Genomic DNA, 27,688 nt, shown 5'->3' with positions numbered 1-27,688 from the left:
TTTTAGAGCTGCAAATCCATTTATCCTTCGCTGAAATTTCCGCGTCTCATGGAGAGAGCACGTCATTGTTGCTTAGCAAAGACAGACGCCTCATGAGCGCTTCTGCCCAAGCGCTTTGGAAAGGAGGAGAAAGACGCGCTTAGCGTTTTCCACGCGTTTTTAGGAGCGATATGTGAACGGCCCCTAAGGCGCTCGCTCACTCAGCACGCGCTGAAGGCTCGTTTCAAAATGTCGAATGCCTTTAACAGACCAGAAATATAAGATCCTAAAATAACCAACAGGTCTGGTGTTTGGGTTGGATTCCCTGTAAGCTATAGTTTCTAAATGCTGCAGGGATAGTTTGCTGCGTGCATGTTTCTCCTTTTTTTCGTCTTTTCCCAGATAGTACTGACGCATATATCCCAGATATTCCCGCTGGTGTTTTTTTTTTTTTTTTTTTTTATTCCCGCTGGTGTACCCTGTCATGTTGCAGATGCGACATACCGTTGTTTTTTTATCCACCACTCTCTTGCCATCACCATTATAGCTTAAAGGGAATCCAAAGTGCACCCAAACACCAGACCTGTTGGTTATTGGAGGATCTTCTCATTTCTAGTCTGTTAAACGCATTGGCTATTTTGCAACGAGCCTTCAGCGCGTACTGAGTGAGCGAGCGCCTGCTGAGTAGCCTAACATAAACATATAAGATGGTGTTTTTTTCTTCTTCGGGAGTGTCAGGGGCGTTGCCTGTTACGTTGTTTGGGTTATTGGGCTACCTTGTTGAACGCATATCATTATATTTCTCTCTCTCTCTTTTTTTTTTTTTTTCAAATATAATTAATTACTCCAACGAACCGTTCGGTATACATAATGCGTACCGCGTACCGAACCGAAAGCGTCGTACCGAACGGTTCAATACGAATACGCGTATCGTTACACCCCTACTATTATTGTATGTCTTGATTTATCAGCAAATGAATCAATGCTCTAAATATGAACCAGTGCATACCCTGAATCTCCACTTGCAATACATATCAATATAGTGAATTCATTGTGTAATCATTACAATTTTGTCTTTTTAAATCCAGTTCTACATGTCAAATTTTCAGATTTGATGTGCAACCAGTGGAGTGGAGGCGGCCCGGTTATACTCCATGATGTACAAATTCGGTAAAAAGGGTTACGGACCATTAATCTAAAAGTCAATTTGCTGCACATAAGCTGCTATCTGTACTGGGATATCACTGATGATCTGCTCAGTGAAAAATCTGCATACATGTTTGATGGATTTCTTTTTCCCCAAGAGGTGATAATCCATGTTCAACTCGAGCTGAATTGATTCAGTGAGGGACTGAGCTGTACCAAGCGCATTTGACAAAGAAAATAGGATGAGCGTAAAAGAAAACCATTTTTATATCTGGAAACTGTTTGATATTTAATTTTGATACATGTATCAATTTCTGTCAATATTGGATGCATACATTTAGATATCATTGCTTTTTATTTACCAATCTAACTATTTACAAGGAAGGTAATACTCTTAAGGACCACAATAAATATATAGACCCTGAAGCCCTAAAGAGAGAATAAAACCCTTTTTAAATTGTTATTCATACTGCTTATTTCTTTTCCTTCAGCTTCAAGCTTTCCATTTATGTAATACTGTAATTACTGTCACTTTATATTCAGCAGACCTGAGTGCTATTTATATCCTATCGTGATAGCAGCATTTAGACCGTAGGTTATATTTGACCTTGTTGGTTTTGTCAAAACACTTCACATTTAGCTGACTGTTTTGGATGGGGAGTAGGAAATATTTTGGAGAACACAGCCTTAAGCTTACAGACCACACTTACTTTTATGAAGCCATTTAACCATTTAGATCAAACAAAACCAATGAAATGTAAAACCAAAAAGTTCAACATGAACTTATAGGCATTATATGAGAATCCAGGCACTTAAAAGGGCAGCGAAAAGGAATGCAAATTAAAACTCACTGAACATCAGACTAATAAATCCAACATCATTCAGAAATCATATAACTGGATCAGAAAATGGAACAACAGAACATACCCTACATCTTCAAACATGGCAACAGTATGAAATGAGGTTCTGCATAATAATGGCCATAAAACTGGCAAGCCAGCCAGTAGCTGATCAAACCAACCAATGTACTAACTGAAAATTCCAAAAACATGAGAAATATTACAAACAAAAAAAGCTAACTTATCATTTTCAGTCATGTGGCCTAAAATATATTTTCATATCAGCTTGTTTTTCATGACTTAAGTTTATATATATATATATATATATATATATATATATATATATATATATATATATATATATATATATTCTGATGTAAAAAAAAAATAGAATACACATACTGAAATAAGTCTTTTTAAATTACGACATATCTACATTCTGGGTGATTTGAACCTAACTGAAAAATAAACGACAACTGTCATGCAAAATGTTTCAGCGAAACAGTTTGTGAATAAATGAACAAAACCAAAAAGTCTTACAATGATCTTTGCTCTCTTCATTGAAACAACTGTGTATAGTACTTGAAAGACAGAAAACTATAATGTCATCTTTAGTCAGGTAAATAAACAGCAATATCACTCTTCTACAGCAGACACAGATTTTTTAACTAGTATCGTCACTCACAGCACAGTAATCATGTGAACACGGTCAAACAGCAATGTCATAAAACATGAATAGCCCATTAAAGCAAATTTAAGTGCACCATCATCTTGTAGTACACTAACAATATATACATTTTACCTAAATACATGAATCAAACATTTAATATGCTCTTCCTCATGTTGCATCAAATTAAAATGACAAAAGTCCTTTTGAATGCATAGAAAACATGTTAGATGCAACTAAAGTGTCTACTTTCATATTTCAAATGACTTTTTTGAAAATAATATGTAATTGTATCTAATTGTATCTAAAATAATATCTAAATTGTAAAATTGTCATTCAGTGTAATGGTTCGGATTTATATTTTAACATCTTCAAATAAACATAAAATAAGTTTGAAAATAAATATCTGTTTCCTTGGCATTTTTAAATAAATATTAGCTGTATTATATTAAAATGAATATGTCTTATTGCTTTTTTAAAGTATTTAAATAATCAGGGGACTTTTGTCCTGAAAATGCAGTTTATTAGAGATCATTCAGTGAACAAGAAACCATTCTGAAATCATATTTAAAAACTGATAGTCATTCAGCAGTATGTGACGTCATCAGACGGCACCTAGAAGACTGTGTGGTGCTGCAAGAAAAAGGACTTTCTTTCTTCACTTCCTTACAAAACTTCTTGCTGACAATTTTTTATTATTATTATTTATTTATAAAGGGACTATGCACAATTTTTAACATAAAATTTCCATTTCATGTATTGTACCAGATTAAGCCAAGGGCTATTTTTCATCTGTAGTCCCCCCGGCAGGTCAACACTAACATGTTCACATAAAATACATACATACATATTGTCAGGGCCATAAATAAATAAAGAATAAATCAGTCAATCAATTTAATTACCACAATCTCAATTATTACATAATTGGTTCAATTAAAAAGACCATGAGCTTTACACCCTTTTATGTCCTCTGGTAGGGCATTCCACTGAGGAAGATGAGGGTCCAAATGCAGAGCGACAAAAGGGCGCCAGACAATTACTCATAAATGATAGTCTGGTAGATCACACAGAAGTTTCACCACAAAGATGAATAAAGTCAAGTAATACAGAATGAGCCAGACCGTTTAGGATTTTCTGAACCATACACAAACTTGAATAAAGTCTAAAATTATCAGAATCCAAAAAATTATGTTTCTCTATGATCCTACAAGAATGACAATGGTTAGGGGTTGTTTTATCAAAAAATTGTAATGCCTGTTTATATAGAGATTTTAAAGATTTCATAACAGTATCACCTCCTTGACCCCAACATGTCAAACAGTGAGACAACAAAAATTGTAGCATGCATAAAAGCCTTTTATCTACATCAAAAGAAAGACATGGGTTAAGACTTAGTGGTTTGAAGGACATCAGCAAAGTATAAAGATTTAGAAAGGTATGAAGATTTATACAAGGTATATGAGGGTTGCACTGCATTCTTTGACATCAAATGATTATTGTTTAAAATAAGCCTAACAAAATGTTTTGGTATAAATGTTACACTGAATGACATTTTAGTTCATATCTTGTAATATTTGACCTTGTTTGCTTTGTCAAAATACTTCACCTTTAGCTGACTGTTTTGGATAGGGTAGTAGGAATATTTTGGAGAACACTGCCGTTTGAGTGTAGATTTTAAGCGTACAGTCGACACTTACTTTTATGAAGTCATTTAGATCAAACAAAACCAATGAAAAATTCAACATTAACTTCTGTAAATCATGAGTTAAATTAAAGTTATTTTTTGCTCTGAAAAACAGAAAATTAAACCTATAGCTACGTTGGAAACAACATTTAAAGCTGTATTACACTTTTATTATTTTTTTTATTATCATTTTATGTATTTGAGGCTTGACACCCCCTTTTCGTCTTTGACCCAGAATAGAAAAAGCAAAATGAAAAATATCAATCCGCATCATCATTTTTTTTCAAAATTCACTTGTTTGAAACCTGGCCCTTGACTTCTGTAACTAATTGAACAAAAGTCCGACAAGGTGAAGAGAAGCAAACTTGTCAGTTCCAGTGTTTTCGCAAGAGAACAATCAGAGTAAAGATTGCAACCCGTGATGTTAGTAACAAACAAAAGCCTAGACAAACAACTCATCACCTGCACTGCGAGTAACGCGACAAACTCGAACGCTCCCTTTATAATCTACAGCGAGCGCAAGAACCTTCGGACAAGAACGTTGATTATAACGTGAGCGTTCCAATTTTGACGCGTCGCGCAGGAATGCAACGGAATTACTTCACAATGCAACGGGCTTTGAAGAAACTTAATGTTGGAGGACATCACGCTAAGAATATCGACTTAAGCCTAAAACATCATAATCTTTTAAATTCACCGATTCTCTTACCTTCAGTGGTGTCGTGGGTTTAAATGACAAGAGTTACACCGCTGGTCCAGTGTCGTTTCTCTGTTGGATACATGGGAAGAGCAGCTCATTGTACTGTCATCCTGAGGAGAACACCTGGAATAGAGCAGACTCGTGCAGAACTGACACAAACACTTCTGCTATGAAGCTTACGTAACACCATCCGTTGTCAATGACGGTGTCACAAAACATTAAACGCTGCCTACATAGACTGCATATTTAGGTATCATAGTCAACTGAGCTGACGAACAACGCGTATTTGATTCTGTAAAAATCTTTAAAAATGCGGGTTAAGAACACGTCTATGATGTCCGTTATGCTGTCTATACAGGATGCTCACTAGATTTTGTACCACGGCCAGTGTGCTGACGTAAGGCATGGCTGGAACAACATGGAGTTTCTTAAAGGGCTATGGGCACATGTGAAACATGAAAACCCATTATTAAACTAGTGGCCCCAAAAAGCAATTAGACACTTGAGCTTATAAATCTTACTTGAGCTTATATATCGAACATGTGAAATCGGCAAGTGAATTATGCTAGAGCTTTTCTAAGCACTGAATTTGGTTGATTTATTAAGTCAGTCCCCCTCAACATCACACAGGTGTCGCTCATCACATTGACTGACTACAGTTTATGGACATACCTCTGACAAGTATTAGAATAAACCGTCATAAACCACATTGTCTTTTGTCAAAGTGTTTTCATGCTTGTGCCTAGATCTTATTGAAATAATAAAATGTCATTTTGTGAATTCAGCAATCCCTTCTCAATTCCAATATCGACATTTTGAAACTGCATTTGTATACGGAAATAAACATACTTGTTTATATGCTGCCACAGCCACAAAAGATCAATGCATATTCAATTAACTGTCTACAAAGGTTTATTTTTTTTAAAAAGGTCTCACAACTCATAAATTATAGTGAATTTATTATATGAATATTACAAATTAAGTATAGGCCTATCCTGAAACTGAATATATAATATAGAATTATACATATATTTTGATTTTATACATTTGATTTTCAATTTTAAGAATGAAAAGAAATGTACTTATGACAGAAATAGTGAACGGCTCTGAGGCATCTTACTCCAGAAAATAATAGGCTGTAAATTAGTGTTGTTATTGTTAACTAAAACTATTAAAAATGAAATTAAGCTAAAAGAAAAGAAAATATAAACATTAGATTAAAAACTTAAAACAAATGAAAACTGGAACTGTTGCTTGGGCAACTAATTAAAATGAAGAGCTACTGAAATTGAACATTAAAACTGAATTTAAAAATAAATTAAAAGATAAAGTTTTTTTTTTTTTTTTATATTAAAGTAAAAGCTCAAATATTTATACTTTAATATACACATAATACTAAGATAACACTGCTTAATTAAGACATTTCTGAAAATAACTAAAAATCTGAAAGCACAACTGACACAACAGAAATTTGATACAAATAGATTAAAGGAAGATATTTATTTATTCTAAACAATCATTTTCTTCAAATCCAAAGATATGATTGGCCAATACAACAGCTTACTTCAAAAATATGCTACTTCTTTTGAATCTTAAGATTACACAATCTTAAAATAAAAAGAAATGAAAGAATGTCTGAATGACACACAATTCAAAAGATATCCTTTATAAAGAAACCCTTGAAAAAGAGACAAATAATGATGTTAGGGAGGCAGAGGTGATATGCAGAATATCTTACACAGAGTGACCATGTTCTGAAAAAAAAGCAACAATAAGACAACTGCAAGTGCTGTACAATTATGCTATAGAAACACCCATGCCACATGACAAAGGCACCGGAGACAAATTAATGATTCTGCCTGTTTTCTTAACTGTTCAACTACATAAGTCCTCTTAAAATGACTTAAGGTTTGTGCAACTATTACTATTGCATTCATTCTTGTATGTGAGACCACTTCACCATTTATGTATTACAGAACATCATTTAAACAGCTTTTGACATCCAGAGAAAACACCATAACATACAGTTTTGCATTATTATTCTTAAAACTGATTAGCAACAACACTTCACATTAATAAAGGTGTTACAATTAGGATGCCAGGTGAAATGTGTAGTCTGTGTCAGACCAGATACACATTCAGTAAGTGCTGCTCTTATTTGAAGATGTCATTGAAGGCTCTGCCAATGATCATCCTTCTGACCTCACTGGTTCCAGCTCCTATCTCATAAAGTTTAGCGTCTCTTAAGAAGCGGCCCATTGGGTAGTCGTTAATGTAACCGTTTCCACCTGTAAACAGACGCAGATGTGAGTCAGCTAGAGCTTGAGTCATAAGACCTGGGCTTATTGAAATAGCAGGACTTAATTTGCTGACGATTTGACACAATCGTGAATTGTTCCATTTTTGAGCTTGTTGTCATAGCAACAGGGCCAGTCTAACATTAGCTGTTCAAACTGTTGGATCAATACACAAGCATTACAATCAATCAACACATGATAGCTCAAGTATATCAGGCGAATCAAATTTGCATGTATGTTCAAAAAAACAAAGCATCAACGGCAACAGGTACAAGTTTGACTTGTTTGCCGTTTATACACCCAGTAACTCCATGCTGTGGTGAGAATGAATAAAGAAGGTTTGGCCCTGACCTCTGCATAAGGTACATCAGGAGCTATTTCTTGTAGCTTTTGCTGTGCTAACAATTAGGCACTCACCCAGACACTGAATTCCATCCAAGGCAACTTGAGTCGCGTTCTCAGCACAATAAAGGATTACCCCAGCACAGTCCTACAATAAGATCACAAATCAGTACTGTTACACACTCTGAAGCACTGTATGCATCATTTCCAAGCCGATATGTAACACTGATACACGAAGCAGTCAATTAACATAAACTGGGTATAGAGCTCTTACCTTAGCACTGAAATGGCCTTTGTCACAAGCACGGGCTACGTTGTATAAATACTGTCGACATGAACTGAGACGTGTGTACATGTCAGCCATTTTTCCTTGCATTAGCTAGTCAATGGGGAAAATTTATTAGATTAATTTTATTGCCAAGGGAACACATTTTTTAGATACAACTATTTGAAAATCTGTAATTTAAGGGTTCAAAAAAAATCTAAATACTGTGAAAATCGCCTTTGAAGTTGTCCAAATGAATTCTTAGCAAAACATATTACTAATAAAAATTTAAGTTTTGATATATTTACGGTAGGAATTTTTCAAAATCTCTTCATGGAACATGATCTTTTCTTAATATCCTAATGATTTGTGGCATAAAATAATTTTTTTTAAAAAGATAAAAGATATTTTTGACCCAATCAATGTTTTTTTGGCTATTGCTAAAAATATACCCCAGCGACTGGTTTTGTGCTACAGGGTCACATATCTATATTTTAAGATCAAATATTGTATTAAGAAGAAAATATTAAGAAGCACATTTTTTTCAGGGGTCTTTTATGAACAGAAAGTTTTAAAGAACAGCATTTATTTGAACTGGAAACATTGTGTAAGAATGGAAAAGACTTTGATCGATTCTCGACAAATAAAATACTAATTTCATCCAAAAGACCCCACACTTCTGAAGTATAGTAAAATGATTCTAATTATGTGTTTAATTAATAAATTCTATAATGTTTATTCCTGTTAAAGAAAATTACTATAAAGCGATACCTATGGTTTATGATAAAAAAAGGTTCCATTTAAAACCAGATTGTTGAGCGACACTTCTAAAGTCTGGGAAACATTTCATATTAAAAACTATTATAAAAATGTACAAAATAAATAAATAAATACATGAACCTGGAAAGACCATGGCCAAGTATTTCTATCTATATTAATAGATCAAATATTATTATTATAGACAAATATTAAACAAGTTGAACAAACAAATCCTCAAATATTTTGAAGAAGTGAAAAGCATACCTGGAAGTGGCCGATTTTCTGTCCAAAGGCCTCACGAACATGTAGGTAAGGAATTGCATGGTCAAGCACAGCTTGCATGATGCTAAGGCAATGCAGAAAATTGTCAAAAATAACTATTACACATGTTACATTTCTAAGCATGCTACTGAAAATAAACAGAGCAACAATTACCCAACAGGTCCAGAAGCCAGGACGAGTCTCTCCAAGTCCAGCCCACTCATCATAACATATACTCCTTTATTTAACGGGCCCAATATGTTTTCCTCTGAAACCACAACAGAACATTTTAAAATGTTGTTTGGACCTCCAACATATTCAGACTTCAAAATATGCATAACAGACTTCACACACTCGGGATTTGGCAGTCTTCAAAGATGAGTTCACAGGTGTTAGATCCTCTCATTCCCAGTTTATCCAGCTTCTGCGCTGTGCTAAATCCTGGCATGCCCTTCAAGAACACAAGCACAATGATTATGACATGCTTATCAATTGAAGCTGCTGCCTTCCTGATCAACGGATTAAAAATGAAACATTCAATCAGAATCTCAAAGCTACGTGTAACATGAGGTCAGACTGAACTGTAAACCATAATCAATCATTCAGTAGGACGTGGTTCAGCGTTTCTAACCTTCTCTACGATGAAAGCGGTGATGCCACGGGCTGCTGCCTCTGGGTCTGTTTTAGCATACACAATCAGAACATCTGCGTCTGGTCCGTTCGTAATCCAGAACTTATTACCGTTCAACACGTAGTGATCCCCTTGTAGATGACAGATCAAAGGCAAAAGAAGGTTATAAGACAGCCAAACATGTGTTGATGGTACAGTAGATGCCTCAGCTTCACCACTCTATGTGCAAGGTGGAGCTTTTATTTAGACAGCCATTTAAAAGTAGTAATGGATTCTAATGGAAGTTTTTGCTAACAATATGAATCACTAATATGTCATTACATTATAATAAGTTTTTTTTTTTTTTGCCAGTTATGCATTTCTTTAAAAAGCCCTGTAATAGTATAAATAAACATCACAAACCTACATTACAGACACTAATAAGAAGCAATGCACAATATATCAATAACTTTTTATTATATTGATTTTTAAAATGTAATAATTTACACAGTAAAAACAGCAATACTGTGAGGTTTTATTTACTTAACTGTTTTCTGTTAATATATTTTTAAATGTTATTTTCAGCAGCCACTACTCCAGTCTTCAGCGTCACATGATCCTTCAAAAATAACTCTAATATGCCGACTTTGAGACTTATTACTACCAATGTACAAAACAGTTGCACTGTTTAATATTTTTGTGAAAACAGAAACACATTTCCCAATATTCTTTGATGAATAGAAAGTTCAAAAGAACAGCATTTATATGAAATCATTTGTAACATAAATGTTTTTAATGCCACTTTTATCAATTTAGTGCATTCTTTCTGAACAAGAGTATTAATTTATTTAAAAATAAAATCTTACTGATTCCAAACTTATATATATCAAAGGACAATATATCTAAAAAATCAGTCAACAAATAACATGCATGTATATCAAACCAGTTATGACACGTCCATGATGGCACCGATGTGAAAGTGCTTATTATAGCAGCAGACAGTGGTGACTACTATCAGAGCAGCATAGAGTGATAACAGAAGGCTAGTCACCTTGTTTTTTCGCTGTCATTTTCATGGACACCACATCCGAGCCAGCGTTGGGCTCACTCATGGCCAAGGCACCCACATGCTCCCCCGTCATCAACTGAAGCACAAACATATGCATAATTGTAAAAAAAACAACTGAACCCTAAAATCAGTGCAGAAAATGGATTTTCTCTAATGCATCATGTAATGGGTAGGCTTTTTGAAAACTAGTTTAATAGAAAACATAATAGACAGCAGTTGTTCCGCTAAATGAATAAATGTTTTGACACACACCTTCGGCATGTACTTCTCTTTCTGTTTCTGATTAGCATGTCGAACCATCTGATTTACACACAAGTTGGAGTGCGCACCATAGCTGAGAGCAATAGCTGCTGACACACGGGAGATCTCTTCCATAACAATCACATGATCGAGGTAGCCCAGTCCCGTTCCACCGTACTCCACTGCACACATGGATAAAAACATCACAACCTTATGTTTTCCAAAGAGAATCCCATCAGACTGTGCTCAATATTTTCTCATAAGCAATAGTTTCAGCATGTAAATGGTCCAACCTGGAGCAGTAACTCCAAGCAGTCCAAGCTCACCCATCTCCTTCCAAAACTCCTAGATTTAAAAAAAAAAGATCAGAATTCATTACTCAGGATTATTAAAGAGAGACTCCTGAGACACTTGTCATGTACAGGAACTCACCCTCATGCGGGGAAACTCGTTTTTCTTATCAATTTCATCAGCGTAGGGAGCGAGTTTCTCCTGACAGAATCTCTGGACTGTCTGTCTGAGCTGGAGTTCAAAACAAAGATGTATGAGAAATAAGGCTGGGATAAACGATTAATCTAGCGATTATTTTTTCGATGCATCGATTAATCAAACGATTAATTATTTCAGACCGATTCGATTTTGATTATCTCCCCATTAATTGACTACTAACAATTTATACATGTTGATTTACATATCTGAATGAAAAAAAACATGAATTCCTTTTAAAATTGCAATATATGTTTATTGCTCTTAAAATTTCAAAATAAAAGACTGACTAAGAATGCATTACTTTGCACTTGTATAGAGATAGCATTCAATAAAACCTTGAAGCCTTGAAAACACATAGCTTACTGAAACAAGCTTACTGAACACATAGGGCCTAGCTTACTGAAAAAAAAGTTCTTCTTTCAGATGAAAATAACAACTTGATGTCTAGCATTCCATAAAAAAGGTCACCCAAAATATTTGTTTAGAGCAATTGAAAGAATACAGTAATCAATGTAAACTTGAGGGCTTTAAGCTAATACAGAGAGTGCTTTTCCAAAAAAAAAAAAAAAAAAAAAATTTTAACAGTGGGAGCCTGCAGCCTGTCATGGAGAGAAAAAAATATCCGAATGCTCCACCTGAAACTTTAGCGTTCCGCCCTTTTTCTATCGTTTCTTATGATTTTGGTTAATATGCACGAGGGAGAGAGAGAGAGAGAAAGGGGGAGAGAGAGAGAGAGATCGCGCAACACAGCGCTCGTGTAGTTTGAAGACTGTGGGTGCGCGAGCACCGGGGCTCTCTCTCGTACGCGCCCTGTCAGGCGCAGCAGTCATTCTATTCTACATCACATAAATAATAATAATAATAATAATAATAATAATACAGTGGCAGTAATAACATGGTATAGTAATTGCATCGATAACATTGTGCTGCTGTGTGCTATAGTCGTACAATGTGGTTTTGTCATGGTGTTTCAAATATTATCAAGGTATTACAGTAACCAACATACCAAGTCTTTAGGCTACCTTTTCTCTGAGTATGCATGGAAGGCCAAATCAAAACAAATATTACCAATATTAGATCAAATGGAAGTAGTCCTTTCCAAAAGTACCTTTATGCCTGCAGAAATCCAGTTCAAGAAATATAGCCTAGTAGCAGAATTTAAAAAGTAATGAATGATATGAAAAAAAAATTTTTTTATATTTAACAAAAGCAAAATACAGTTGGTGCTGATAAATTAAAGATATATAAGTCACTGACAGGACTTAATTTTTTTTTTTTTTTTTTGGTTTTAATTAAAAGCTAAATTTATTTGATCAAAGTACAGTAAAAACAGTAATATTGTGATTGTTTTTTTGAGAAATACAACTTTAACTTATCTAATCTTTTTTTAAATTATTAGTCTGGTTTATCCCTGTGAAGGCAAAGCTGAGTTTTCAGGCATTACTCCAGTCATCACAATCATTTTAAATATTTCTTACTGAAATGTTGAAAACTGTTCTTCTGCTTTGTATTTTTCTTAGAGCTCTTTGATGGCCAAAAAGTTCAAAAGAACAGCATTTATTTAAACTATAAATCTTTTTTAACATTATAAATGTAGTTATTTTACCTTTGCTGAATAGAATTATTCATAAATTTTAAATTATAAACATCTTAAAGACATTTTCTAAACGTTGAATGGAGATGTCAAATAGACGTCTCCATGATGTGTCCCATCAGAGTACTGAATTGAAATACACAAAGAGTAAAGAAACTGATTATTTCATACACATTTAACCTGGACACCATTGAAACACAGAAGAGAACTGGATCATTCATTTATATTGGACAACGGGGACTTTTCATTTCAGAACTGATACATGTCCAAAACACCATGAGAGTAGCATGTCCAAACGTGTGCGATATGTCCAACAGCAGATTTCTGTAAGTGGTGTTATGACTTTCCAGTGAGCTTTAATAAAAAGCTAATGAAGGACATTTAAAATGATCCTGTCCAATCAAAACGCGCCGTCCGTTCACACCCACACCACACAGAATGTCCATTTAGCCCAGGCAGCATAGAAACAAAGTCGGTCTATCATATATTAAAACTAAAAAAAAAAGTAACTTTTACCTTTACTTCTAAATGTAACATTACTCAAATGTTCCGATTTCAGAGTTGGATGTGTATTTCGTGTGTTTTTAATGTCAGGTCAGGAAGACGACAGCTCTGTAACAGTTTCGTGGGCAGTCTATTCTTTAATTGAAAATGAATATAATTGCGTTATGCTGATAAATGCCTGGTAGCTATACGATTACAGTCTTAAATCCCTAGAGCGGAGTCAAAGGTCATCATGAATGCTAGCACAGCAAACTAGCTCATCCCTGTGAAACTTGAACAAGATTAACAAGAAACGGAGACAGTTTGGCTCCAGGTCACATAAGCGGGTGTGTGGATACCTGGACCTGCTCCTCGGTCAGACCGTTCACGATGTCGTCCACTGGGACAGCTCCAGCGCATCCTCGACGCGAAACATTAATATTTGCCACTCTTTGACACAGACGCAATGCTCTTCTGACAGCAAACATTTTCGGAGTTGTAGCGAAGGCAGAACAAAACTGTTAAAAGCTGTTGAGTTAATTATGGAGCTGCACTCGGGCAGATGAAGACTGCAGGAAAGCAATCCTGAACTTCATATGTTTTATAAATAATTGCGTTCTCCTTCTCGTGTTGTGTGCGTGACCTCTACCTGCCACTAGAGCTTTACTGCCACCTTCTGCGAGGAGGCACACACTACAGGACAGCGCTATGACGACCATCACAAACACTGCAGGAAAGAAACATTGATTGAAAAATATTTTAAAACAGATTAAACAATATTTTATAATCCTTAACCGGAAAGATCCCAGTCAGTTAATAAACAGTAGCTTACATGTGATTTTACTTTAAAATGTTTTCTAGTAGCCTACATAGTACAAATTGTTTATAGAATTCCGAGAAAATCAATAGGCCTATATTTAACAAATTAGGGTAAAATATTGTTAACGGGCTTTAGGAATAAAAAAAGTGAATGCATTATCATTTAAGGTGAAATGGTCATTCCCAAAATGTACATTGAAATATTTTGTTTTATTTATTTTATGTTTATTTCATTGTTTTTTGTGTCTTGTGTTGTGTTTTGTGTTTGTATGACCACAGCTACTGGAAAGGGCAATTTCTGATGAATTTCAGGTCATCATGTGACCTTTCATTATCTGTTTAATTATCTGTGATAATAATAATAATAATAATAATAATAATAGTTGGCTACATTTTACAGTAACAACCAGATATAATAGCTCTAACAGGTTGTTAGTATTATATTATTTAAATATATAGTTTCTAAAATATACAGTCATCAAAATACTTTTTGCACTGTATTATTCCAGCAAGTTCTGACAACAACAACATCTATTAATGAATTATATAGCTACCCTAGTAAACTTTATATGGAATGAGTTGTTTTCAGTAAAGGATTAGATATTACACAGTATTTAATCTGTTTTGGGCATTTATTTTGTGCCTGTTTTCTGTTGTAATTTAACATAAATCTGATAAACAATAGTTATAAAAACATTTGTTATATGCTAAACGATGCTTTATAACATTGTTGTATAGATATCCCAACATAATCATATAATTCACGTTACTTTGAATAAGATTATTTTTACTTTTACTACATGTGTAACATGCAGCCTATTTTAACATTTAAAGTCCACTCTGCAGGTTCAGATGGACAAAGTGAAGGTTTATCCCGATGTCTACACGAATAGACAATAAACAGCAGTGTGGTCGAATTCTACACTGAATAAGGAAATGAGCTACCAAGCAAAAGCCAAATTAAAAGTCAGGAAGAGCGAGGAAACGCTTCTAACGCGGAAGGTGTGTGTTCACACAGCTCGAGCGCTGTTTACAGCAGGGGCTCCCCGACTGTGAACGCGCCTCCACGCACTCACGCGAAGACAAACTAACTTATCTGGATGGAGATCGTTTGTTATATAACTTACTGGAAACGAAGCCTCTGACACACTGGATTTATTTTAGGGGCCCCAACTCAATATTTCAGCGTGTGGCCCCTCGGAGAGAGGTGGGACAATCTGAGCCCTCTTGGCACCTCAATGCCCAAACAGAGGCGGAGGTCGCTAAGAGAGGCGGTGTTCTTCCATTCGTCTCCGGTTGGCGACGGATCCCGGAGAGGAGGAGGAGGAGGAGGAGGAGGAGGGCGCGCAGGAAACTTTTCATCCACAGAGATTTGTGATGATCAAGCACAGATGGCGGAACAGTTCAGTGGGCAAGCAGGCTTTCTCTCCGACGGTAACCGTGGGAGAGGGTGCCTAGTTCCGCAGGTGACCATCACGTCTGATGGGGACTCACGGGAGATCACGGAGGAGGATCTGGAGGAGGAGGTGAACGGACGGCTGCGCCGCAAACTCTCCAACTCCTCCATCTCCTCCAACGGCTCCTCAACGGCGTTTGACGAGTCGGAGGATGACATCCTCAGCGACAACGAGACCAAAAGCAAAGGCATCGTGACTCTCGAACATTTGGGGGACTCAGTAGATTCAGGAGAGGTAGGTTATGTAGTCATTCAGGTTCTATAATCTGAATAGAGAAGGCACGAACTCATTGGTAGACCGAGGTAGGTGTTGAGTTTGTAAAGGGGCTAGTTGTCGCACTTTTTACTCTTGTGAATATTTTTCAGTATAGAGTCAACATTCAGTTTCTAATTCTGGCTGCACTAAGCTATTGTATTTTTCAAACGAGATTACACAGGGGGGAAATTATTTGAGTTCATTAAACATCTTTTGTAAAAACCTGGTGCAATAGTGGGTCGTGTTATCAGAGTATATGGGGCAAGTTGTCACATTTGAGCCTAACATTTGGCATCCTGTAATGGGATTTTCAGCAAATTAATGACTTATGACTATAAGATATATAAGAAATAATTGTAATTTTTTTTTATTGGGATTTGTTTGTTATATAGTAAATATAGACTTCTGAATAGACTTGGGGTGAATTAAATTATGGGCTCTTTATTCTTAAAGATCTTTAAAATCTCTTTAAAGGGGTCATATGATGCAATATACATTTTTCCTTTCTCTTTGGAGTGTTACAAGCTCTTGGTGCATCAAGAATATCTGTAAAGTTGTAAAGACTAAAGTCTCAAATCCAAAGAGATATTCTTTATAACAGTTAAGAGTCAAACTGTTATCAAATACACCCCCCTAAAATGCCTCCCACATGTCTACATCACTATGTGGGAAGATTTGCATAACGCCGCCAAATGTTCACACAAAGAAAGAAGGTGTAACTTTGATTTTTGCTGTAGTGTTGTTGTGGAGGAGCTGTGTTTCATTAGCCGCATTTCCACTGTCGGGCCAGTGCGAGCCAGGGTTTAAAACGGGTAAGGCGGGGCTAATAGCCTCGGGCCAGTAGCACCGAGGCCAGAATAGCGCAGGTTTTCCACAGTCGAGCCTGAAGCTCCGCTGCATTTCACTAAAACACGCCCTGTACACGCCTCTCAGGAGCAACTTCACTCAACCCCATCATTTCACCAACAAAAAGAAGTTATCAGAAAACGAATAAGAAATAAATCACTGGAACATGCACGATCACAAAACGAACATTATAAAAGCGGCCGTTTGTTTGCATGCTTTGTTAAATATTCAAATTCAAAAGCATCGATCAAATGTCTATAGCGGGGCGCTTCCAGGACTCAAAATGTTAGATTGAGGTGCTCTTTGGATGGGATAATCAAAATATAGAACAAATAGGAAACTCCAAGGCACTCTCTTTAAGAAAAATTAAAAAGGCTTTATTTTATGGCTTGGTCATCATAAACCTTTAAAAACCTTTAAAGCATTGATGTTTTACTAAAGAATAAATTATACATTGATCATAATGAATTAATTTATCAGGACCTAAAATTAATCACACAGAAATAAATGTATTTATATTTTATTTATTTATTTTATACGCTTATGAAAATAGCCTGCTTATTCAGTCGAGTCTGTTTCTGTTTATTTGTAGCCACAGTAGCCTATACGTCACATTTAGAATGAATGATAATATATCTATTTTTATAAAAGCTCCACACTAAAACATTATTATATTTTTATGATTTTAACGTGGAGCTAAACTCTCGAGACGAGATTTCTGACTGATAATATTAGTTACTAAATAAATACATGATTGTGATAGAGAATAAGAAGCTGACGTCTGATTTTTTCAAGCGGTCATATTTACCATGTTTACTATGGTAACGTTATAGTTTAGCGTGCATAGTCTTTTACATCGCTTAAAATATTTCTGCCTTGTATGTTGATTATAATCCACATCGGATTTGATCGCATTATTTTAAACACTCGCTGCTGTCTGAAAGTGAGTTTTGAGCAAGTTATTTTAAAGAGTCTTTAATACTGATGTTAAAGCTGTTATCTTTCTGAAATGATCTGCAGCGCTGAACTCTTCAGACGTGGAGAAACTCCGCCTTTGTTCATAACCACTCCCCTAGCCCCAGCTGGCCCGCTTTGGCCCAAGGTTTTCGTCGGGCAAAAAACCCTGGCCGTTGGCCCCGAGGAAGCCCCGACGAGGCATGATCAAGCCCCGAAAGTGACAGTGGAAACACGACTGGCACTGGCACGCACTAGCACACCCGGTTTAAGCTCGACAATGGAAACGTGGCTATTGTGAAAGCGAAGCTACTTTGGCCTTTCAAAAGAGGACGCAACTAGAAATAAGTGGTTAAGTTATATTTTCAACACTGTTCCAGAACAGTTCAACCAAATATTAAGATGTGTGCTGCGTATTTTATGGAGGACTGTTTCCTGAACCAGTAGCCTACAATGTGTCCATAGCACGAAGGCTTTTTCTATAAAGTTGGGCAATTCCAGCTTTGCAAGGACAGTCTGGGGCTTCTGACTCATGGTCTGTAAGTAAGTTTTTTATATTTAAATGATGATTCAAACACAAGTTTTGAGCGGTGTAGAGTAGCACTTGTTGTTTGTTTTTTCTCCGATCACTAATGCAGACATGGTTTTATGTTTACACAGCGTGATATGCAACGAAACACATAAAAAACATAGTATAAGTCATTATAATCAGTAATTATGTCCCCACTGGATGCAACAATGCCTCATTTGTTACGCGAACAAATCGTTCTATTAAACCGGATCTTCTTAGTGAACTGGTCGAACTGAATCATTTGAAATGGACTCAGTCTCGTCCTGCTGGGAGACGGCATGACAGTATGTTAAAGTGCGTAACTTTCCAGTCACACGCTTGAGGTATTCCGCCAATCACATATAGCTGGCCAATCAGAGCACAGCTCGCTTTTTCAGAACAATGAGCTTTGTAAAAATCGATACATTTCAGAAAGGTGGGCCACAAAGGAGAAAAAATAATGCACATCATATGTTTTTTTAACCTTAAACCGGATACATTGCGTTATACCAAATACGCAAAATAATGCTCTTTTTAGCAATGTCATATGACCTTTTAAAAATAAAAGCAGACAATCATGAGAACATGAGACTGGCAATGAGGAACTGTCTTGTTGAAAGTTATGAAATAGTTTTTATCTGTTCTTGAGTTGCCAGTGAGGCTTCTGATAACTGTCATTGTATCTTAAGGAATAAAAATTTTTGTAATTAAGACTGAGGCATTAGAAAACTTGATTGAAATCTTCATATCCAATAACAGCTTTTTGTTCAATTGATGGATGTAAAGAGCTCATTCAAGGTCATGATTATGCTACGTTCGTGTGGGTGTTTGTTTGTCTGTACTTGCTCCTAATTGTGAAAGCATGTCTGTTCACTGCGTGAAAACAACACATGGTATTTGTGGCTAGATTTGTATCATGCGGCTCTTCTATGTTCTTTCTTATTAAATATTTGCAGTAGTAAATAGCTAAAAAATATAACGGAGATATCCATCCATCCATTGCATCATTGTTTACAAAGTAGGATGTTCAAAGTTTTTTACCGGAATTGTTTATTTTTTGTTTGCATTAAGTATCTTCAATGTAGTTTGAGTTGGGCAAATATCACAGGCGTGCAGCTTTAACAAGTTGGCAGCACTTTGAGTGTTAAAATAACAAGCTCAACAGGCTTAACCGCTATGTGCTAAAGCCTTTATAATACATTCTTATAATTTCTGAAATAGAGGTAAAAGTGATGACCTTTGTCATTTAAAAAAAAAAATATTGCAGTCATTGGGTGGGAAAGTTACTTTGAATACATTAAAACTCACTTTGGATTGAAGCATCTGCCAAATGCATGAATGTAAGGGTGAATGTAAATGAAAGGACTATAAAAGTCTTTAAAAAACAGAGCAAATAAAAATGTAGAAATAGTATTTTTTAACCCAGTGCTTAATAGATAAATCTCACCAATCGTCTTATTCTTGATTATTCTGAACGGATGTCTTATGTTTGGTGGTCCTCAAGCTCATTCGCTCCCATAGAAGGCCTTCGCTGTCATTGTACTTTAAACACTTTGCCTCTGTAAATCTTGACGCCATGTCTGCGTAGTATCTGTTCTTTCTTTTTCGGAAAGTTACACACCTTGCATCGAATGAACTGATGAATGTTCATCTTCTTTAGCCCAATAAAAGTCAAGCTCAATGACACTGTAAAAAGCCATTTAGAGCTTATAAACTGAATGTTTACGCAGAGCTGTTGCAGACACCTATTCTGAAAAAGGAAAACACACACAGTGACAAACACTTCATTTTATCAGCCTGTATCAAAACATAAACTCATTACCGTTTGACATTTAAGCAGAAGCCACAGTGTCACAAACAAGTTTCCTCCCACAGTTCGATGGTAGAGCAGCTCAGGTCAGTTTTATAAACTCTTGTGACTATAATGCATATTTTAATACTCACGTTTGAAATTATTCTTTTTATTTATTTTATTTTTTCTTGCAGAACATTTTCACTGCAAAAGAGGATTGGCAATGTAAAAAAAAATGTCAATCCTCTGTTTAAGTAAAAATAGCCTATTCTTCAAAATGTAGTCACAGTAAAACTAAGTTGAGTTTTTTTGTCTAACTAGTAAATAAAAGATACCAAAGATGTCACGTTCAGCTTTAAACTTTATATTTTCACTTTGATATTTATATAATTTCAAGTGCCTCGTTTTTAATAATCAATTATTATAATCGTGCAAAACATTTCGAATGACTGCTGAAATGTAATATTCAGTAGCAAAGAGACAAAATGAGATGAGTGTTGACTTTTTTTTGTGATTCAGTAGATGTTTATTCAAGGTAAAGCGTTTTCATAGAAACATGTCACATTTTCATAAAACATGATTGGTAGTTGTTTGAGAGTTGGCACCATATTGTTTGAATTGTCTGCATGACTGTCCAGTTCAATATTTAGTTATGGGTGTGTTAAAAATGTGTGTGCACAGCTTCACAAAGTGCGGGGCATACCCTTTGGTTTATGGCTTTTCTCTGTATTTATACAGGGCCGTACGCAGTCTGTGTGACTTTAAATAATATGATGTACTCTCTGGATCTTGTCCAAAGTTTTTTGTACCACATCCATTTTGAAGGCTCAGTAATAATTGCCGCACACTGTATTGTAAAGTATTGTATTGCTTTCCATTCAGCTGTTGTACCTGAGGTTGAATTCAACATATGTTGGCAAACTTCACTCATCTGCTTCATCAGCAGAGGCAGAAAGTAACAAACACATTTCTTTCCATATTAAGTGGAAGAACAAACACTGCACTTCAGTTACACCCTTAACATTTCAACACCTGCACCCTTTTCCTAAAGCTTTTTTTCCCCTTACATTTTATTTTTACAGATTAGGTCATTAAAGTGCATTTAAGAAAAATATGTAATCTATTTTTACTGCTGTGAAGAACATTTAATATTTATTAAGCAACAAAAAATACAGATAAAATGGAAGTGATTGGTGATTATCTCAGTAAGGTACAGTACATGACAATTGATGTTAAAGTATAATGAATCTTTATATCGAAAAAAGTGAACTTGGCATGAAATTTACTTTTTTATTGTAGGGCTAAGCAATTAATCAAAAAAATTTTTGGGATCCCAATATCTCTGAAAACAAGATCATATTAAACTATTGTTGATCTAATTAATGTTTATTTTTGTATTATTTATTTAAATGTGTGTGTGTGAGCCTATTAATTGCTTTCAAAAAAAAAAAAAAAAATCCTTACTGACCCCATACCTTTGACCGGAAGTCTATATTGTTACTTAAAAAAATAATATTTGAATGAAATGCTGTTCTTTTTATTATAACTTTATTCATTTATATTATAACATTTTATCTATCAAAGAATCCAAATATATATATATATATATATATATATATATATATATATATATATATATATATATATATATATATATATATATATATATATATATATATATATATAGCAGCACAACTGTTTCAGCTTTACATCACAGTAATTGATTACATTTAAAAGTATATTAAAATATAAATAATAAAAATAAAATCACAATTGACTTTATTTGGAAAATGATACAATTGGACCTCCTGGTTCACCTGGTTCAATTGAAAGTATGTCACATTATTAAAGTAAAGGGTGTTGTAACATCACACTGACTTCAAGAAACATCTTATAAGAGGCAGTGTGCTATGCAAATGTTACTCCTCAAATGAACAGACTTGTTTTTCCGAATGTTTATTTGAAATGGGCAGCAAACCATACGTCTATGTTATGGGCTGAAGTGCTAGATTACATAGCTTCACAGCTCCAACTGAGACCGTGTGTGTATGACTCAGTCTCACACACTGAAGGAACATTGTGGAGTGTTGAAAAAACGCTGTCAGTTGGTTTTGGTCACTGGTCACACTTCTTTTATCTCAGATCTATTGTCAGATGGTCAAGGATTGAGTTTTATTTACAGCTGAGTATTCGATGTATTCCATAGTCATGAATGATTATGTTTTAATGTGTTCCAGCAAAGCAATGCCTGGTGGAAGCTGAAGACTATTGTCAGTTGCCCATTAGTGAACTCACAGCGAAGACGAATATCCTGGGTTCAGTTAGCAGGCCATAAAGGTAACACCCCTGCCAAATTTGGCACATTTTAGTCCAATTTAAATGCATGTTACAGTTCCATATTTACACAGTTTCCAGGGTAAATGCATATAGGACTGCAATTTACAATCAACATGCAACCAATAATTGAATATTTATATTACAATTTTTTTTTTTTAAACAAATTTCTATGATAATTATTAAATTATTAACCTCAACCTTCAGACATGAATATTGTTTTTACACTATTATTTTGGTTACTTGTTTTAAAAAGCGATCGTTAAAACCAAATTAGATGCTTTTTACTCAGTAATTATTGTTCTTGAAAGCAGTCATTTTGAATGTAAATTAAAAGTCAAAAATTTAGCATATTTTATGTAGCTTTGCTTTTATTTGTAGTTATTAACTTCTTTTTGGACATTATTTCATAAATACTGTACTCATCTCCATCAAATTTATTTTCAGACAGATTGCCTCCTAGTCAAAAACGTCACTGTCTTCTGGCTGTTTTTTTGTAAACAACAATTTTTTTTTTTTTTTGTAAAAGCCATGAGGAAGTACAGTCATTTGATTCCATTTTAGGGAAGCGGTTATGAGTAGTGTTATGTGATGACACTGGACTCACGCATATTCACATGCCAAAACCATGACAGTATACATATAAACTTATATTCATCAACATATCTGAAACGTTGCTGAACACATGCAGATGTCAAACATTAATGATTTATCATGCAATGTTCATATCAACTAACAGATGATCCTGACTAAGGTCTGTGCGGCTCAGTGTTGATGTTATGTGCTCCAGTGACTCCAGTCATCCTTTGTCTGTGTTTGTGTTTCTGCCCAGGCAGCTTTAAAGCAGGGGATGAGGGCTCCATCCTGAAGAAGTTCTCAGAGAATGAGAAGCTGTGTTTCGAGAGGCTGAAAGAGGACGCTTTACATTCCTTCGTGCCCAGCTACTATGGAGTGGTCGAGAGAGACGGAGAGCTTTTTCTCAAAATGAAAGACCTTTTGGCTAAATTTGATTTGCCCAATGTCATGGACTGCAAGATGGGAGTGAGGTAGAGTAATAGTTTTTTTTTTTTTTTTTGCCAAAAAAATGAATTTACTATATATTTTGAGTGTCATTTGTTAACTTTCCCATACTTTATTTTTTATGATAATTTTAGCAAGAGAAACAGTGAATGCGTGTGGAATAAACACAGTTAGATCTTTACGATGTTAACTTTTATTGTAGCATTGCTGAAAACAATTGTGCAGTTTAATATTGTACAAACCGTAAAACATTTTGTCACGGCGTTCACAGCATTTATTTGAAATAGAGCATTGCAAATATTTAAATATTTAAATATTAACTATTAATTATATATATATTTTTTAAAATAGTAATAATACATTAAAATTATTTTCATTAAATGTAACACAGAACATATTACTTGTTTTGCTAATGCGTAATTCTTTTCATTTTATCGTCATGCTAATACATTGTGTATGGCTGGTTTACTGTGCCTGTCGAAACACCTGTTCTGGTTGTTGGCCTGCATCCTGTCAGGGCGATGGGTGGAGCTCGCGAGGAGAGAGAGAGGCCCTCGCACAGCAATAATAACCACTTCCTGTGCACATGCAGTCAAAACTTAAATGCACACTTAGCGAGGCAGACTCGGGGCGTCCCTGAGGGCTTCCTTCTCACACACACACACACAAACACACTTGTGCATTCTTTTTACGCACTGAGAGAGATTTTGTGCAAGGAGTCCCTTGGTGACTTCCTCTTCTCACACAGGAAGTCAAGTAAAGTTCAAGCATGCAAAAAATAAAAACTGCAGATGACTGAATTAACGTTTTAGGCATGATTAATTGACCTTTCCATTAGGTTATTTAAAAATCTGCTTCTTTCTTTCTTTCTTTTCAGGACATATCTGGAGGAGGAGTTGGCGCGGGCCAGGGTGAAGCCAAAGCTGCGTGAAGACTTGTATAATAAGATGCTGGAGGTGGACGGAGAGGCTCCTACAGTGGAGGAGAAGAAACAGAGGGCTGTTACCAAACCACGTTATATGCAGTGGAGAGAAAGTCTCAGCTCTACTAACACTCTAGGCTTCCGCATTGAGGGTATAAAGGTAGCCTAAAAATCACAGCAAGCAGAATTTAAGTTCAGCCGAAAACCAGGTTTTTGAATCTTGTACTTGTAATATTAATTAATGAATATTAACTTAGTTATTATTAATAATAATGAATAATAATAAAACTTCATTATTAAATTATTAAACACATAAATAAATACAATTATTACTATTGAAAATAAGTAAATAAATGTCCTATAATACTATTAATAAAATATAAAATAATGTAATCATTATCTTTTTTTGTTTGTTTATTATTTTATGTACTAACACAAATCAGTTTAAGATAATTTACAAATCATTTTAAACACTATTAAGTCTACAAGAATTAATGTATTTACTGACATGTTTTGTACACTCGCCGAAAAAAAAGGTACAAAAGGTGCCACAAAGTAGTGGAAACTTTTCCAAAGGTACACATTTGTACCTAAAGGTTCCATATTGGTACATTAAATGTAGATATTACTAGCTAAATGTACATATTAGTACATAAAAGGTATAAAAGTGAAGCTTTTGAAAAGGTATATACCGCAGGTTTTTTACCACTGTATTATCCTCAACCTGCTGTTTTTGTCAGTAACAGCTCTTCAACTTGACTTTTTTATTCTTTTACATTCAAAACAATACATTCTTTTCTTATTTCAGAGGGGGGAAACCTGCAACACAGACTTTAAAAAGACCCGGTCAAAGGAAGACGTCATTCAGGTCTTTAAGGATTTCGTCAAAGGCAACAAAAACATAACTGTGCGTGAGTTCTTGAGAACTAGACCAACCTGTTCTGTGATATAATGCATGCACATCTACACTTCAATGGAAGGATGTTCTCTTTGTGGCATAATGAACACCTTAAGTACATTGTATCCGGGATAGATATGTCTGATGTAAATAGGTTAGATATAGTTGCTCCCATAAGGCAGTTAAAACGGTATCATAAAAGCTCATCTGTTCAATATGGGGTCTGTATGGTTTAAAGTCATTATATTTAAAGGATATATTTATTTTAAAACTGGCAAACACAGGAATATAATGCATATAAAATCTGAAACAAATGAACTGCACTTACTGTATAAGGTGTGATTGTGTAATTGGAGCCTCACTCCAGTGAATACTGAAAAATAACTTCTAGCATACAGTAATTCTAGTTGAATTAATGATTCATGCTGTGCCTTTCTCCTTCACCTACCTAACAGAACTCCTATATTACAAGGCTTGAAGATATTAAACAGGCACTGAAAGCCTCAGAGTTCTTCAAGAAACACGAGGTAAAATATATATTTATATATTTTAATGATGCATTTTACCTTGATCCTTTCCCCGTTGTGCAATGTTAACATTTTCCAATTAATTTTCCAAACTGATGTCTAACTAAAACATATCCTATATATTCTACTATATGATTTATTAATGCTGTACTGTATTGCAGTGCAATTCCAATTAATATCTAATTAGTTAACTTAATCATTAATATCTAGCTACTTAATGTCTAAGAATATATTTTTTATTTTATTCATAATCCATCATATTATTAAGGTTGTAATGTACTGTACTGCAGTATTTGGGGTTAGTAAGATTTAAGGAAATAAATGAATACTGTTATACAGCAAGGACACATTAATTGTTAGTCAGTAAATACTTGTATGTTTCATAAAAGTTCTTTTGCACTTTCTATTCTTTAAAGCATATTGGGGGAAAATGTCATGGTTTATTTAACTGTTTTCAACCCTGATAATTATTATTTCTTGAGAGCACAAAAGCAGTATGTTAGAATGATTTCTGAAGGTTCATGCGATACTGAAGACTGTAGTAATGACACTAATTAGTACAGTTTTTACTGTATTTTTGATCAAATAAATGGAGACTTGCCGAGCATAAGGGACTACTATCAAAAACATAAAAAATCGTACTGACCCCAAATGTTTGAATGGCACTTCACAACCCTCCCATATGGTACGGCCCACCTCAAAAAAATTTTTTTATGTCTTTAAGGTAATTGGGAGTTCGCTTCTCTTCATTCACGATCACACAGAGAAGGCTGAAGTCTGGCTCATTGATTTTGGTAAGACTACACCTCTCCTAGACGGACAGAACCTGGATCACTACAGACCCTGGGAGGAGGGCAACCGGGAAGACGGATACTTGTGGGGCCTGGAGAACCTGCTGCAAACCCTTTCCACATTGGCCAGGGAGTGACCTTTTGACTGCAAACTTCTCACTGTCCGAGTGAAAGTGACAGCATGCTAATAGACACTTCTAAACCTTCTGCAGTGCATTATAGGGAGGCTACCAGAGACAAAGTCCATTACTTTACAGTGTTAGGCTGTAAAAGTATCTCACCCTGATCATGGTTTTAATAAATGCACCATGAATATCTGTCATTATAATGCATTATGCAGTTACTCTTCCCCACAGTCCAAAAAGAAAAAAAAGGTTGAAGACAAAATGTAATTGTAAAGAAATGCATATGAGGGCACAATTTATGTGTGCATATAAAACAAATTTCAATCACTTAAGCATAGACCTTTCAATCAAAGTTTTTAAGATAATGAGGAACAAAATCAGTTTAGCTTGTCCAGTTCCTTTGGCTGGGTTTGCATGCTGGAATCTATTAAAGTCAAGTGTTTATTTCTGCGCACTTCATATAAGACTTCATATAATCAAGTTTAGTTGTAAGCAACATTTCGTTCAATGTCTAGGCCTTGCAAACACTAGTCAAACAATTGACGTTGCACATCCGACTGTTTCTTAAAGTACCATCAAACTAAAGTGTATAGTTGGTGTAGCACATGCATTGAAGTGTGTTATGTAGAATGCATATACAGTTATACAATGTGAATGATGCACAACACTAGTGCATTTATTGTACAATAGAATGATATTAATCGCTTTGACTGTAGTGATCAATCATGGGTGGACTTATTAATTCTTTCTTGGATATATTGTATTGGTTTTAAGAACCTGGGTTGTCATTTTCTCTACCTGCACACCACTGAAAGTGTTTCATTATCAGACAAACTTAACCTTGTGACACTATTTTGTTTAGGGGGACAGGTGAGTTTTGTTACAGTGTTCCCTGTGCAGTATGTTTATGACAAATAAAAAAAAAAACATCTGCTCAAAAATCATTCTGCGTTTCTGAAATTCATTTTAGTCTT

General features: G+C 35.1%; 3 protein-coding genes across 3 annotated transcripts in view; 1 reads left to right on the top strand and 2 right to left on the bottom strand.

Moving 5' to 3' along the window:
* The window catches only part of LOC127933450 (bromo adjacent homology domain-containing 1 protein-like), a 39,078-nt gene extending 33,712 nt beyond the window's left edge, over nt 1-5,366 (bottom strand). Inside the window, exon 1 of the mRNA XM_052530463.1 lies at nt 5,025-5,366. The gene's annotated coding sequence lies outside the window, so the exon portion shown is untranslated. The remainder of the gene's footprint in view (nt 1-5,024) is intronic.
* Nucleotides 5,367-6,500: 1,134 nt separating this feature from the next.
* ivd (isovaleryl-CoA dehydrogenase) lies at nt 6,501-14,066 on the bottom strand. The gene is made up of 12 exons (XM_052530583.1): nt 13,784-14,066; nt 11,291-11,380; nt 11,152-11,203; nt 10,871-11,040; nt 10,601-10,694; nt 9,571-9,701; nt 9,294-9,390; nt 9,114-9,207; nt 8,943-9,024; nt 7,929-8,033; nt 7,730-7,802; nt 6,501-7,303 (listed from the first exon to the last, which is right to left on the bottom strand). Exons 1-12 carry the CDS (start codon nt 13,910-13,912, stop codon nt 7,170-7,172), a joined length of 1,251 nt encoding a protein of 416 aa, XP_052386543.1. The 5' UTR covers nt 13,913-14,066; the 3' UTR covers nt 6,501-7,169.
* Nucleotides 14,067-15,223: 1,157 nt separating this feature from the next.
* LOC127933463 (inositol-trisphosphate 3-kinase A-like) lies at nt 15,224-27,650 on the top strand. The gene is made up of 7 exons (XM_052530485.1): nt 15,224-15,934; nt 22,335-22,434; nt 23,264-23,477; nt 24,329-24,533; nt 25,182-25,280; nt 25,727-25,798; nt 26,523-27,650. Exons 1-7 carry the CDS (start codon nt 15,482-15,484, stop codon nt 26,724-26,726), a joined length of 1,347 nt encoding a protein of 448 aa, XP_052386445.1. The 5' UTR covers nt 15,224-15,481; the 3' UTR covers nt 26,727-27,650.
* Nucleotides 27,651-27,688: the final 38 nt, after the last annotated feature.

Source organism: Carassius gibelio, chromosome A17, assembly GCF_023724105.1.
Source record: "Carassius gibelio isolate Cgi1373 ecotype wild population from Czech Republic chromosome A17, carGib1.2-hapl.c, whole genome shotgun sequence".
Lineage (NCBI taxonomy): Eukaryota > Metazoa > Chordata > Actinopteri > Cypriniformes > Cyprinidae > Carassius > Carassius gibelio.
This window is presented reverse-complemented; position numbering and strand designations above follow the sequence as displayed.

Coding starts and splice junctions, on each gene's coding strand:
- ivd (XM_052530583.1), bottom strand. CDS start 13,912: ATGTTTGCTGTCAGAAGAGCATTGCGTCTGTGTCAAAGAGTGGCAAAT. Junction 9,391..9,570: donor CCGCTTTCATCGTAGAGAAG/GTTAGAAACGCT, acceptor GTGTTCTTGAAG/GGCATGCCAGGATTTAGCAC. Junction 7,803..7,928: donor AAGGCCATTTCAGTGCTAAG/GTAAGAGCTCTA, acceptor ATCTTATTGTAG/GACTGTGCTGGGGTAATCCT.
- LOC127933463 (XM_052530485.1), top strand. CDS start 15,482: ATGCCCAAACAGAGGCGGAGGTCGCTAAGAGAGGCGGTGTTCTTCCAT. Junction 22,435..23,263: donor TCAGTTAGCAGGCCATAAAG/GTAACACCCCTG, acceptor GTTTCTGCCCAG/GCAGCTTTAAAGCAGGGGAT. Junction 24,534..25,181: donor TCCGCATTGAGGGTATAAAG/GTAGCCTAAAAA, acceptor TTCTTATTTCAG/AGGGGGGAAACCTGCAACAC.